The sequence below is a fragment of the Rhinolophus sinicus genome, linkage group LG10 (assembly GCF_036562045.2).
Source record: "Rhinolophus sinicus isolate RSC01 linkage group LG10, ASM3656204v1, whole genome shotgun sequence".
Classification (NCBI taxonomy): Eukaryota; Metazoa; Chordata; class Mammalia; order Chiroptera; family Rhinolophidae; genus Rhinolophus; species Rhinolophus sinicus.
The window spans coordinates 30,347,154-30,363,202 of record NC_133759.1 but is presented as its reverse complement, the minus strand read 5'-3'; the positions used below and the strand labels follow the sequence as shown (position 1 = coordinate 30,363,202).

At 34.9% G+C, this 16,049-nt stretch overlaps 1 protein-coding gene across 2 annotated transcripts in view; it reads right to left on the bottom strand.

Moving 5' to 3' along the window:
- HACL1 (2-hydroxyacyl-CoA lyase 1) overlaps positions 1-16,001 on the bottom strand; it is a 30,308-nt gene extending 14,307 nt beyond the window's left edge. The window contains exons 1-9 of one of the 2 annotated variants that reach the window (XM_074312816.1): positions 15,884-16,001; positions 15,629-15,733; positions 11,826-11,866; positions 11,167-11,247; positions 10,025-10,097; positions 8,176-8,253; positions 7,007-7,101; positions 5,272-5,384; positions 3,024-3,159 (exon numbers count right to left, since the gene is read on the bottom strand). In XM_074312816.1, the coding sequence (XP_074168917.1) occupies positions 3,024-3,159; positions 5,272-5,384; positions 7,007-7,101; positions 8,176-8,253; positions 10,025-10,097; positions 11,167-11,247; positions 11,826-11,866; positions 15,629-15,733; positions 15,884-15,901 (740 nt within the window). In that variant the 5' untranslated portion in view covers positions 15,902-16,001. The remainder of the gene's footprint in view (positions 1-3,023; positions 3,160-5,271; positions 5,385-7,006; positions 7,102-8,175; positions 8,254-10,024; positions 10,098-11,166; positions 11,248-11,825; positions 11,867-15,628; positions 15,734-15,883) is intronic. The other variant, XM_019725984.2, reaches the window with a different exon arrangement.
- Positions 16,002-16,049: the final 48 nt, after the last annotated feature.

The window sequence follows — 16,049 nt, the reverse complement described above, 5'->3', positions numbered from 1 at the left end:
ATTTAGTCTTATTTTCTATGCAAGTATATTTTTACATAGTTGAGCTTATGTAATACTGGTTCATGCACCTTTGCTTATCATAAATGTTTTCCATTGTCATTAGGTTCTTCTTAAATACAATTAAAGGCTACATATTTTGCTGAACACCTACATTAAGTTTATTAAACCTTTTCACAATTCCTGGATATTTTCTTTGCTATTAATAGTACTAGATCGCACATCTTTATGCTTGAATCTCAATACACACTTCATATTGATTCCTAGAAGCAGGTATTTTTAAGAGGATTGATTCACATTCATGAATTGCTTTCAAAAAACACTATACCAAGTATATTTCTTACAGTTTTCTTTTATAGATCTTAACATTTTTGTCACTATAACTTCTTTATATATTATACTAGTCCTGTGGGACCCAATTTAAACAGATAAAAAACTACAAGTGGAAGGATAGATTTGCTTATAGATATTCTATAACCCTTGAAATTGTTTATTCAATTAATTATGGCTCTTTAGAATCTCTCTTACACTATTAATGTCATTAATATTATCTTCTTAAAATTTGGCTGGAACAAAAATAAACTTCAGTTCAACTCAAGTTAAAGTATATTTTTTAAAAAATTTAGTATAAAAATTCATTTGGTTTCTGTACAATGTATACTAATATAAAAAAGATATAATCTATTAAGAAAGCATTAAATGACCAATAATTAAAAATTGCACAGGAAACATTACATTTTAAAAAGCCTCAAAATGAATTTTAATGCGTGCATGACAATATGAAAAATACCAAATGCATAATGGTGATTAACTGTGGAGAGGGAGGAAGGAAATGGGATCAGGAAAGATATACAGGGGACTGTTTGTAAATCTGTTAATTTCTTGTTTCTTAAAAAAATAAAAATAAAACTCTAAAGCAAGCAATGACATATTACTTAATATTATGTTATAGCTGGTAAAATTGATATAACATAAGTTTTCAATAAATTATTCTCTCGTTTGTATATTTAGAATATTTCATAATAAATTTTAAGAAATTAAAAGAAAACAATGTATGGATTATCAAAAAGTGTTTTAAAAATCTAAAAAGAGGAGACATCCAGTGCCAGCCAAGACTGGGTAAGGTCACTAGAGCCTAGCTCTCCCACTGATCACAACAGAAAACTGAACAAAATCGAAAAAGCAACTACCTGAGAATTCTGAAAAGTAAACAAAAGTAGGTAGATTGGGAGGGGAGTTAAAGAAGTGACCCACGTGGGGGTGAGTTTCCAAGGTTTTCCCGCTCCTGTATCTCCTGCCTTTGACTCAGGGCAGCCCTAGTTGCAGAACTGCAGAGCTGCAAAAACCTGGAGAGAAACTGTCTTTTTGGCCAGAGACTCAGGAAAAGGGACCCCTGCAAGCCGGAGCACAAGGGGAAAAGCTCAGAATGTTTTTCTCCCTCCCAGCCATGCTCTGAGGATAGCCCTGTTGCACAGCAGTGTTGTGGTAGCTCCCAAGCAGACAAAATTCCAAGAAAAACATCATTTTTCAGGCCAGAAGAACTGAGCAAAGGGTCCCCGGTCGTCTGAAGAGTATGGGGGCAATCTCCTTATTTTTTATTTCTTTTTTTCTGCCATTTTGCCTCAAAGGCAGCCCTGATGGTGTGGTACTACAAGGCAGCAGCAAGGGCCAGGAAAAGGGACTCCTGGAAATCAGAGGGGATGGGGGACTACGTCCCAGAGAGAAAAGAAATCACTAACTATGGATATGAGCCAGCACATGTGTGGGGCTGACCTTGGGGTTCGGCACGTGTAGACAGACCCAAAATTGCACAGCAAAAGCTTTGAAACTGAAGCGACCCTAGAACTACTACTGCCCACAGTAAGACAGAATTTGCATGCAGTCTTAACCTAACCAGGCTAGCTGCTTGCTAAAACAAACAAACAAACAAAATCAACATTCTACAGAAGATTTCGATATGACCTGACTCTCACAACATAATATTCAAAACTCCAGGATACAATTCAAAATTACTCAATACACAAAGAACCAGAAAACTGAGACCAATTTCCAAAAGATAAGATAATGATAGATGCTAATTCTATGATGACCCAGATTTTGGAATTAAACAAAGACTTTAAAGCAGCTATCGTGTTTCCCCGAAAATAAGACCTAGCCGGACAATCAGCTCTACTGCGTCTTTTGGAGCAAAAAATTAATATAGGACCCGGTCTTATTTTACTATAAGGCTGGGTCTTATGTAATATAACATAGTATAATATAATATAACATAACATAATATAATATAATACCGGGTCTTATATAATATAATATAATATAATATAATATAATACCCAGTCTTACATTAATTTTTGCAAACTATGCATTAGAGCTGATTGTCCAGCTAAGTCTTATTTTTGGGGAAACATGGTATTATAACTATGTTTCATAAGGTAAACAAAAATATTCTTGAAATAAATGCAAAGATAGAAGTTCTCAGCAGAGAAACAGAAAATATAAAAGAGACAAAAGGATTAAAAAGAATTGAACAGATTTTCAGGGACCTATAGGACAATATGAACATATCTATTATTTGTGTTATTCCAGGAGAAGGGAAATAGATTGGTGTAGAGAAACAAATGTGAAGAAATAATGACCAAAAACTTTCCAAATTTGGTGAAAGACCTCAATTTACAAATTCTAGAAGATGAGAAAACACCAAGCAGGATAAAAATAAAAGAAAACCATGTCCAGACACATCATAGTCAAACTTGAAAATCAAAGATAAAGAAAAATCTTGAAAGCAGCCATAGAAAAATAACATATTACATGTAGGGGAACAATGATTCAAATGACTGCAGATGTCTCATGTGAGAGTCAGGGGACAGTGGACAACATCTTCAAAGGGCTGAAAAGTCTAAAAGGAAACAGGTGTGCTTAAAATTACATGATTCTTTCAGAACTTCTCCTAGAGTCATTAAAGTCACAAAATAAATTAGCCTTAAATCTGCCAATCCTTTGTATTTAAAATCTAGAATGCTACACACCTGGATCTGGCAGCACCTACACAGTTTGGATGGTTGTCAGGAATAACACCCTTTCCCATGGGAGTGGGCAAAAATGGCAATTGACACCGCTCCACCAATTTCCTGATCCCCTCCTCTGCGTGGGCATAAGCAGCGCCTGCAAAAAATGCAAATGTGTTGGATAAGTCAGTTAAGCTCCAGACGCTGACCCTGCTAACACTGCCTCTTAGAACTTCTCAAATATTCTCCTGCTTACACGGGGCTTCAACTCGAAACAAATGACTACGGTTTTTATTTCGGTATTTTAAAATGTTTAAGAAAGCAATAGTTCTAATTTCTTCTCCAATAATATTCTCAATTATTCTAAAGGATGTCTATGCCCCAATAAAAGTTGCATCCCACCCCTCTTGCTGCCTGTTCCATGTTCCGGTCCTACTGAATTACTGCTCACTCAGGCAGGTCAGGAAGGACTGCACTATCCTGATAGGGGAAAGATCTCTCTAACCTCACACACTGCTCCCCACCACCAGCTAACCTGGGTTGCAGTCTTCTAGTCTAGGCATGGAAATTCTAACAATGGGCAGAAGATTCTAAAGCTCTGCAGATTTCTCCAATAGGCTCTACAATTTTGTAACTGCAACAGGGCTAACCCAAGTGGGTCAGATATCATTTTTTTAGTGTGTGCCTGCAGAATAACCACCTGCCCTATTTCAATGACACTGAAAACAACTCACTGTCTGAATATAGAGATGACTTCATGTCTAACGTCATCCAGACCACTATATTTCTTTTTAGCCATTTAGTTTTATACTCTTTGTTCAGGGCTAGCAGAATATTACTCAGTATTTGGGACTTACACTTCTCTACTGAATCCCAGTAAACGGTATAGTGCATGTTCAGATTCAGTATAATTCTCCCTTCATAAAACTGCCTTAGAATCTTTTCTCGTCCATGTACGATGAAAAGTAGTTCCTTTTGCTCATCCAGAAAGTTTCCTTGTATTCTCCTTCTTGCCTCTGTATCTTTGCTCACACAGTTCTCTCTTCCTGGACTGCCTTTGTTCTCTCTGTCCACTCAGTGACCTATGATACATGATTTTCATGGTGTAACCAGTGTCATCTCTTCCGGATAGTCCTGCCACACCAACTACATGAGCATGTTGTTGTTCTTGCCTTGAGAATCCACCTCACCTCTCTGTACACACCACTGCAGGGCATACTGCACTTATTTGTTACCAGGTCTATCTCCCTACACGAAGAGAACATTATTTCTCTGTGTACCTCGCAAATGTTTTCTATACTTCCTGCCTTATCATAAGCTCTCATCAAATATTGGTTAAAGGAAAAATGAAAACCAGCATCCACCAAGTGCTTTGCATTTTGTTATTTAATTGTAACAATACTGTTGAGGTAGTTAATATCTCTTTTTTACAAGTGAGGTATCTGAGACTCAAAGCAGTTGTTTGGAAGCTCAGAGAGAGCTAACACATCACGTAGCTACATTCAGCTCAGCTCTGACTTCAATTATTTTCTGTTATCCACCATTTTCATCGAAACTATTTTCAGTTTCTATGTAATTAGTTCCTAAGTTGATAATTGACTAACATGGTCATAAGTGATTCATAGCCCCCTCAGTTCTAAACATATAGTGGGTACTATAACAAATTGCTGACAAGAGTATAAATTGGTACAATATTTTGGGAGAAAGCAATTTGACAATATGCACCAAAAGCCTTAAAATGAAATGTTAAAGGAATTAAGTAGAATATAAAACTTTCTACGTAGCATGATCACAATATATATTAAAATATACATGCAAAAAAGGAATAGAAAAGTACTATATGTTAAAAATATTAGATTGGTGCAAAAGTAATTGCGGTTTAAAAGGTTGAAAATAAATGCAAAAACCGCAATCACTTTTGCACCAACCTAATAGTTGTCTTTGGCTGAAGGGATTTCTTTTTTCTAATCTTCTGGATTTTTCCAAATTTTTTATAATAATCACATATTATTTTTATAATGGGAAAAAATGTATTTTACTCAAAAGACCAAAGAAATGCAACCAATGATATTCCCTTAAAAGGACAAGATCTCTAGGCATTCTAAAATAATTCTATGATTTTAAAACTAATAAATAATGCTAAATGGGTGAAGAAAACTCTTATTCCAATTTCCAACATTAGAACAGATGTTAATAATAAAGACAATTTCTAAACAGAATCAGCATTCTTTCAAAAGCCTAGAAGATCTGGAGTTCCATTCAATGCTACCTTTCCCGATGATAAGAAGGGGCTGCTTGGCATTCCTAAGAACAGACGCTGCCTTGTATACAGCAGAGGTTTCTGCCATACTAACAGGAGGTGGCATGCAGCACTCCGTGTATCTGGAAATAAAGACTTTGGTTTATTAAAAGAGACCAACTTTCAAATTTTTTATTGTGAAAATATCAAATATCTAAAAATGTAGGAAAAAACAGTACAATCAACTCCATACATCCACCACACAAATTCAACAATTAATGTCATTTTACATTTGCTTCACACATACACACACACAAACATGCATACAAGTGTTTTTTTTCTGGAATCATTTTAAAATAAATCATTAGCATCAGATTTAGAAACTTTTCCACGCAGCCCTAGAAGACTGACTTTCTCCTATATAACCATAATATCCCTATCACTTATCACATCTAGTAAATTAACAGTTATTCCCTAGTATCACCTAATAGCCAGTCAAATGAGTAATTCAGTGACAGGAAATGTGAGTTAATGACTTTGCATGGTAGTAGTAGTTGTTGTAATAGTAAAAAACATACTAAAAGCTGGTATTTAATACCTACTATGTGACATTTATTCTCATTTAATTTTCAACAGTGAGGTTAGGTATTACCATTAGCTCCCTTTCACCAATGAGGAAAAAAATTTCAGAAAATAACTTGCCCAGTGTCCTTAGATGGCATGTGGCAAAGACTGGATTTAACTAGGTCGTCTGTCTCCAAAGTCCATGCTTTTAAATAACTCACTGTATTTCCACTCACTGGATAAGTCAATATTTTAGTACCACAATATGCATTAGTAAAAGAAATATTAAAACTGTCATAATTTAGTATTTTTGGACACCAAATCCTCAGTATTTTAATTCCATTTACTCTACTTAATAGATATCATACTGTACAAAACTTGGGCATATAATACAAAAAGAGGACATTCAAATCTTTATAACAATTTTAAAGAAGGCTTACAGGGTTAACTTACCTGAGGCTCATCTCTGCCTCCCCGCGCCTAACAATATTATTTTGGGTATCATGTTCAGGTATTATGCAGAATAGACGTCCTTTTGGTCTGACTCTCCCAAATACTCGTAGAAACCACTCCTCGGTGTACTGAGTGTACAGAAATGCCCACTTTCTTTCTGTAGTTACTAGAGGACCACTTGGCCCACGACAGCAGGAAGGTACTCAGTGGTATTCAGGGTTGATACATTAACCCAAGTACGCATCTTTATCAGGAGTGACTTAGATACCAGTGAAAATGTTCCTTGTACTTATTGTTCACTCAGTGTTTATTTAAGGAATAAGGGAACTTGGCAAATCATAGTAACATCTGGTGTTGGAGTATTTTTAAACCCCAAAGACTAAAAGTTTTTATGCTGAGTTCTAATAATTTTTCAACAGTCACCTCATCTCTTGATTTACACTAAGAAGACTAAATAACCACACTACATTAATGAGGATGTTTACTTATGGGTCCTGGAAGAGTAATTTCAAAGGAGGAGTTCATGTAGTTCCAAGTATTTGATTTAGTAAGTAAATCCCAAAATAATTACTGAATAATACCATTTTAATTAAGAGAAGCCCTTTGGCTAGGATTCAGTTTAATTACCAAATTATCAAAAGTTACAACAAATGAAGATTAACTTATAAACTGCTTGGCAACTTCTTTTTAACAGGTAAGCATTATAATAACACAATTAAGAAGGAACTCTAGTATAACTAATACTCACTTTACAGAATTCGCATTCACCTGGACGTTCACAAAATCTGCAGGTATGTCAACATAGCAGGCACCTGGACGACCATAAATACTGCTTCTTACTGCCTAAGTTTATTACAAATAGAGAAGAAAATGTTTCAAAAATCTCAATCCTTATTATCATATTCCACTCAAAGATAACTTAAAATTGTAAAGTGAACACTATTTTAATTTTTTTAGACATCCTTAGATGGAGAAATAAACAAATTTAATTAAAACTGAAATACCCTCTATTGATTTTATATACAGTTGACCCTTGAACAATGCAGGGTTAGGTGTGCCAACCCCCTACACAGTCAAAAATCTGTGTATCGCTTTTGACTTTCCCAAAACTTGCCTGTTGTTAACCTTCCCAATAACATAAACAGTTGATCTACACACATTTTGTACATTGTATGTACTGTATACTGTATTCTTACAATAAAGTAAGCTAGAGAAAACAAAATGTTATTGAGAAAATCGTAAGGAAGAGAAAAATATGTTTCCAGTACCGTACATATTGAAAAAAATCCACATATAAGCGAGCCTGTGCAGTTCAAGCCCGTATTTTTTAAGGGTCAACTGTATTTTAAAACATATTTTTGTTTAAAAGGAGAGAAATAAGAAAGAAAACACTCATTTAGAGCTTTAAAATTCATGTTCTAGTACACTTTAGTTTTAGAAATTATGTACTAGATTCTGCTAGCCAAGTCTTTGTAATGTGTCAAATGATTTCTGTAACATATGGTTTTCAAACGGCTCAAATGTAACTTCGTATTTAAAATGTTGGTTAACTAAAATTATAATATGCTGTTTAATCAACTGAGAGATGGTATTATATGCATTAGTACTGATTTTCAAAAATCTTTTGAAAAAGCGTAAGAGAAAGGGCACCCAGTGTTTCATATTTCTTTTTACTTTTCCATAATTAAAAAAAATTTTAACTGAAGTACAGGAGAAACTTTTTTTGCAGAAAAACTTGTTTCTGTAATTAAATATAATGGCAGTGAACATTAAAATGTAAATAGCTCTTAACGATATAATCTTTAACTACCTGAACACATTCCAAATTGTTACTCATTCAATTGAGAATAAAAATAACACAGGTATGAGCAACAGAGAAATCAGTTGGCTTAGAAGGCTTATAATTAAGCACTGTACCTTTTCAATAACAGTGGGGATAGCTTCTATGCTGCTTGGCCGGGCAGAGAATTTGCTATATAATCTACAAGCTTCAACCTATATGCAAAAAGAAAATCACTTAAAATTCAGCTCATAGATCATATTACTCTTCTGAAAGAAGACCAAATGTTAAGTCATTACTTTCTAGTATGTTCAGAGGCAAGATGGAGAAAACGCATTACTTGGGCTGTTTCTTAAAAGCCTGTACAAAGCACAATCAAATTTCTACTTCAGCATGATTCAGGAAGCAAACTGAAATAAGACACCATTTTCATTTCTCAGATTGGCAAAACTGAAAAGCTTAGATTAATACCCAGCAACTACAACACAGGAAAACAGGCGCTCTCATAAACTGCTGGTGAGAATATAAATGGGAAGAGAAGTTGACAATGTCTTCTAAAAATTAAAATGAGTATATCGTGGGACCCAGAAATTCCACAGCCAGAAATATACAACTTCATGTGTTATATCTTATTACAATAATAATCTATTCTTACATTTCTGCCAGTTTTCCTGTTACATATTTTGTTGGTATGCTGTTTGGGTCATGTGAACTCAGTAGTGTTAAGTTTTCACTGTTTAATGTACTTTGAAGCATTATATAGAGACTGTTTCTCTTGATACGTTTTGATATGAAGTCTATGGAACAAATGGTAGTCTGAGTCCCACAGGCATGTTAGAAATCTGTGAAACAGTTGGTAGTCTCAGTCCCACAAGCATAACAGAATTTAGATTACTCCCTAACTTTCAACCTGTTCATAGTCATGTCATTTAGTTTTAAGTATTTCCATAAGAAACCAGTATTTGGATTTTAAATCAAATCAGTGATTTTTCTCTTCAAATTTTTAATTTCACTTAATAAACTTCTATTATTTTCCTTTTTAGGAAAAAATATTTGTAACGGACATTATTCTGATTTCTATAGTTTTGTAGCAACTTTAAATTTCCTTTTAAATAACTTATGTGCTCTACTTATTTTTCAAATACATATATCAGCATCTTTTAAACAATGGTCTCTACCATTATTAACTAAGCAAAATTTCAATTCCCTTTCAAGAGTATAAAACAACTTTTTTATTAACCTGTATCAAGATGTAGTATTTATTAGTTTAAATCATATACAAAATTCTGTTTATATTTTGAAGTTCTCACGATTCCTGATTTACCAATAAACTTTGCCTAATGGTTTTTAACTTTGGTCATAACTAGGTGCTATAAATACTCAAATATATTCATATTTTAAGTATTATTCATTCTCACCTGTTTGCTTTTTACAACTATTCTTAAAACTGTAGCATTTGTTGATAAAATCTTTCAAATTTTTAAAAATTTTTAAATACTTTCCTGCAGCCATCTAAAATAAACATGAACTTGTCCAGAGTCAACTGATAGTCATTTTGAGTAGGATTTTCTTCACAACCTTTCACTTCCCCAAAGTCTAAGACATATAGTCTAAAACCATTTTTATTCCTGCATTTTTGTAATTTGAAAAAACTTACTTTTAGAGTTTAAAAGCCTGACAAAAAGGTGTATTTCTTGGAAGATCACTCCTAAGCAGAGATGAAGCTTTCTTACTATCCACACTAAAATAGTCTTATAGTTGAGGAAAATTAAATTACATCAGGTAAAAAAAAAAAAAAAAAATTACCTCAGGTACATCTATTTAATTTTGTTTATTTTGTAGACAGGAGTTTTTATTCTTCATAAATCATTTTGTATGTATGTATGCATGTATTTAAAACAATTGACATATAATATTCTCCACAAATCTTAATGGTGTATGATTATGCTACTAAACTCTACAGGAAAAATCTTAAGAGTTCAGTACCTGAGGAAACTCCTGGAAGGCTCCCATTGTTTCCTGACTTCTTTCAGAGGAACCACCAATCACAAGCAAGGGCCTGAAACATTCATGTTTTTAAAAGAGAGTAGCAAATGAGATCAACTTTTAAAGTACTCAGCCGAGTGCCCAATGAATAATAAATACTCAATGAACGTTAAAAAAAAAGAGAGAATGAAAAGTACATTTCCCCTTAAAAATTGTAGATTTAAAAAGATTTAGGAAATAACCTGTTATGAGAGAACCCTTCCTCAGTTCCAGGAATTTTATAATAAATGTTTTTCCTCCATGCCCCTCTCTCCTCTGCCCTTTCGGATGCTAATGTTAAACCTCCAGCTGTGGTGAAGTAAAATGAATTCTTATGCCCTTCCCATTATTCTTGAGATTAAGAGGAGAAAATGTTTTTCACACTTTCCTAAGTGAGTCTATTTGAAAACGGCAGAATGAGTGAAATTCCTCAGCAATGACATTCTTACCCTTTAAGGAGAAAAAAAAAAAAAAAAGCTAAACTTACTCCAAAAATATCAGACCCAAAAGTAAATAAGAGAAAGACTAGAAAAGAAGAAAGGGAAGAAGGAACTATAAGAACCACGTGGCAAGAAAGACAAAAATGTCCTTCCCACTAGGAAAATTAAATATTGTATGAATTGATTAAAACATAACCCTTTTTAACATGATCTTATTGATAAAGTACCAGAGATGGGGTTTATGGGCAAGGTCAAAGAGCAGGTAACTAAGCAGCTTAGAAAGCAAACAATAAATATAAGAATTTCAATTTTCTTGCTAATTGTGCAAAAAAAGATGAAGAATTAAAATTCATTCTTGCGTACTGAGCTGGGATCTTTAACAAATAATTCTTCACTTTAAGTAAAGAGAACTATACACAAATTCCAATATGTATATATAGATTATATCTATATATTCCAAAATGTCAACTGGATTTATCTCCAAGTAATGGAATTGCTGATAGTTTTAAATTTTTTTCCTAATACTCTTCTTAATTTAAGTTTTTACTAAGCCATTCTCTCAAGCACATAATTCCTCCACCCCACATCAGTGGTTGCTCCACTAGGTAAAACAATGCACTGACATTTTTAAGAAAATGTTTTCAATAATAATAATCTAATTACCAACAGTTCATGTTTGCATTCGCCATACCACCCAAGGCGTGAACGAGACCTGGGCCAGAAACAACAAGGCATACTCCTGGCCTAAAAGTAAAACAGAATTTATTTTATTATATTAAGAGCTGGTCAAATGCAATCCTTGATTCCTATCACTTTAGGGTGAAACATGATAACATTCTTGGTTAAGCAATTATTAAAATATTTTTGCATTAAAGAAAAAAACAAAAACAAGAGAAAGATATCAGTGTTCCTGCAAGAAATAAGGTACGTTATCATCTTCACATTGTATTTCACTAACCTCTTCATATTTTGCTCATATTGTATTTGGGCTAAATCAAGTTGACTGCATACAGAAACAACGTTTTGACTGCTTCCTACATTTTTGTATGGAAAAAAGAAGTGTTCTTAAATTTTTTTTAACAAGTAAATATAGACTCAATTGATATTTCATAGAAAGTAGTCCTGAAATGTGGTGCTCTGTCCAAATTTTTTTAATTGACTTGAATGCTTTACCCTAGATGACTTCTAAGCTTAAAGCTCTCAAGGAAAAGCTATCTTCATATAATTCAGTTTGCCATTTTACATTTATAAAGTAATTTCTTAAGAACCTTTGTTTAAGACAGGCTTTAATAGAAATTGAAATAAAACAGACTTTAGTTTACCTGCCTGTCAGATATCCAACCGCAGAGGCAGCATAACAAGCCTACAAAGAAAAAACACTGGGTCATACATACATAAGCATAGTGGGATCCTCACAGTAAGTACATGTATTAGTAATTTACTGTTAAGTAAGAGACTAGAACTTCATTTTAAAGAAAGAACTCGAACACCTTCCATTTTAACAAGTAATGTTCTACACCTATAAATTTAAAATAATGTTGTAGGTATCTAATCTAGTTTTCAGTTTTTCTAGGAATTTGTCCATGTCATCTAGTTTACTCAAAACATCCTCTTACAATTGCTTAAATATCAATACCCTGTTTCACTGAAAATAAGACCTAGCCATTCAATCAACTCTAACGCGTCTTCTGGAGCAAAAATTAATATAAGACCCGGTCTTATATAATATGTTATATAATACATTATATTACATAAGACCCAGTCTTATAGTAAAATATAAGGTCTTATTTTTGGAAAAACACAGTAGGGATATCCTCTTTTTTTATTCCTAATATTGGTAATTTGTGTTTTTTCCTTTTTCATTCTTCATCAGTCTTGCTAGGGATTTATCAAATTTAACCAATTTTTGGCTTTGTTGTTTTTTCTCTATTTTTCATTTGTTTTCTTTCATTGATTTTGGCTCTTGTGTTATTTTGCTCCTTTCATTTTGGGTTTAATTTAGTTTTCTTTTTCTAGCTTTTTAAAATGTAAACTAAGAGCATTGGTTTTTGATCTTCTTTACTAATTAATAGATTCATTTGAAACTATTTCCTCTAAGAACTGCTTTCGCTATAGTTTACAAGTTTGATATCTCATCTTTTCATTATCATTAACTCAAATATTTTCTATTTTCCATTTTGATTTCTTCTTCAATCCATTGGTTAATTAGGGTTCATAGAGATGTCTCCTTTTTGATTCCTGACAGGTAATTTATATCTTTCCTTTTATTTTTGATCAGTCTACCTTGAAGTTTATTGATATATTAATCTTTTCAAATATTTACAAAGTATGTATTTAATCTCCAAGCATTTGGGGATTTTCCAGTTATCTTTCTGTTACTGGAATCGTTTATTTCCATGTGGTTAGGTTACATACACTGTATGTTTTCAATCCCTGGCGATCTGTTGAGATTTCTTTTATGGTTTGTATATGGTTAGTTTTTAGTTTTAAATTGTTACTTCAGCTCATAACAGGAAGAGGAGAGGTGCTAAATTAAATAAAAATAACCTGGAAAAATGCTAACTGCCCTCTCAAACAAATCCTTCTGAGTTTAGAACATCATTTATTCTAGTATTATTGCTTCTCATTTTTTAGAAATAATTATAAATCAGGCACTTTCTAACATCCATTCAAAGCCAAAAACTGAACTTAAATAAATCCATATTAAGAACATAAGTGTAAAATTTTGAAAATAAATTTTTATGAATCATAATCGTAACCGGCACCACTGCCATATGCCCAACTAAGAAGCTGCACAAAGGCTATATACTTTTTCTGTGTTGCTATTCTCTATTGGTCCTTTTGTCTTTTGCACAAACGGCCAAATTCACACAGAACAAGAGTAAGACAACTCCTAAGAAATGCGATGCACAAAATATCTCCTGCAAGAAGAATACTTATTTGGATACTGAGGAGCACTGCCCACTCATTAAAGCGGTAAGAAATACTGCCACAGAATACAAAATAAAAAACAATATATAACAAAAATTATATTCCTCTGGCAATAGATGTCAAAAGTTGAAAAGGAACTGGTTTTATGATCATAAAAAAAATCTATTTCTCTACCAATTACCTCCACTCACAGGCAGAATGGTGTTTGCAGTACTTAAAAGAACAAACTCTGGAACCAAACTGTTTGGATTCCAATCCCAGTTCCCCTAATTTCCACTGTGTAATTTTGGCAAGTTACTCTGGACCTTGGCTGCTTCAGCTATAAAATAAACATAATTCACAGCACTCCTACTACTATGTTTCCCTGAAAATGAGACCTAACCAGAACATCAGCTCTAATGAGTCTATTGGAGCAAAAATTAACATAACACCCAGTCTTATGTTATGAGACCCAGTCTTATATTAAAATAAAGTAACTAAGCTTATGAGGACTGAAAACTTCAGGCCGCCCTTCTGATCCATACTCTATACTACCACAAAAATCATCTTTCTAAAATACAAATCTAATATGTTGCCCACCTATTTACAAAACACTTTACAGTCTCACTCAATGCCTTTTGAAAAAATTCCACACTCCTTTTCCAGCTACAGACTCTCTACAACCTCCCCTCTGCCTACCTTGCAGTCTTACAGGCCACCATGCCTGCACGCTATCTTGATGGAACAGCATGAACAAACACTGCCTCTATACGTAATCTTCTCTGTCCTACTCAGAGAACCGGTCACCTTTTATATATACTGTCCCTTACACATATATCTACTTTGAGTTATTATACTTGATACTTTTGGTGTGTCTTGCCCTCATCTTCCCAGACTGTGATCAACTTGAAGATCAAGGCTAAACTCATTCCTGCATATATCTCCCAAAGGTTATGTAACATAGTACTTGGTATATAGTAGGTACTCAGTAAATATGCGCTGTATGAAGAAGAAACCAGACTTCCCACCACGGAGAAAGAGTAAAACGTAAGACCCATTAATAGGTCATTAGCTTCATGGAAGAATAGAATGGTGTTCCAACTAAGAAAAGTAGAAGGTGGAAGCAATACAAACTCCAGACCTTTTAGTTTTAAGACTAAAAAAAAGAAATTCTCAACTCTTATAGATAAAGGATGTCATTCAATTAAAGAAAATGTAGTAAGCATCTACATCATGCAAAAGCCCTAACCAAGCCAGGCACTGTGGGGACAAAACAAATGAACCACAATTCCTGCCCTCCAGGAGCTCACATGTGATGGCAGACGAAGGGCACCACTTAAGAAGGTCAAGGCAAGAGGTGGCAAGTGGCTGAATTAGAGGGCAACAGTGGGAGTGGAAAGCAGGGAAGGTTAGCTTTAGATGGACTGATAGTATATGACACTGCAGAAGTGGATTCTTGATCTTTAAGCCAGCATTGCTGAGAGAAAGGTAAGGCTGGGTTGACAGGAAGAACTGAGACTGGGTTGACAAAATATCCTATCTTCTTTTCTCATGCTTCCAAATAAGCCTCTAAGAAAGGTGGCGGCATGATGTGATGGAATGAGCACTGGACTGGGATTTAGGACACCCGAATTCCAATCATGGCTTCATCATCTGTGCTATCCGTCACCTTGGAAGGCCACATACTATACAACATGAGAGTCGGCCTTCACACATTGGTTTCCCAGGTACTCCGTGAGTACCTATTATGCGCAGGAACCACCTAGGGGATACAGATGTGTCACAAGGGGCCTAACAGGGAAGTCAGACTAGACAAAGAATACCCCATAATAAACATATAACAGGTAGTTATGAGAGTGAAGGCCAGGAACCCAGATTCACACCTGGAAAATGTCCCAATTCTGACACTCTCCACTTGGCAGAGCACAGCACTGTGTAGTGTGAAGAGCATGAACTCTAGACCCAGAACACCTTGGCTCAAATCCTGACTCTGACAATAACAGTTGTCACCTCAGGCAAGTTACTTAACCTCCGTGTCTCACTTTTCTCATCTGTTCGCTAGGATTAAATAAATAGCTCCTGCCTCATAGGGCTGTTGTGATTAATGTGTGTAAAGTATTCGAAGAGTGGTAAGCAGTGATTGTCTGCAATGAGTATTTTCCATGATTATTAATGAGAAACAACAATGCATTCGACTCCCAGCGTCCATGCTTACCGCTTGCTCATTCCTCATCCCGACGTATCTGATGCCCAGTTGCTGGGCGGCAACAGCGATTTCGGTCACGGGGATGCCGACGATGCCAAACATGTACTCCACATTCTGGGGGCCAACAACAGGGAAATAAACGCCCGGGCCCCCGCCACATCTGCAAGGAGCATCTCAGGCGAACCTCCTTCCCTCCCACTCCCACCGCTCTCCTCGTCTCCAAGACAACAGCTTGGCCCCCGAAGGCTTCCGTAGGAGCCTCACCGCTCCAGGTAAGTCCATCGTACTTGCGTTTTCAGTGCCTGGGCGATGACGGCAGCACCGGATACCTGCCCGTCTCTTCCGTCGCTGCGTTCTGCTGAGTTACTCTCCGACATCTCCCACCTAAAAGTTCAACACACTCTCGCGCTCAGTAGCAAGCCGATGCAGA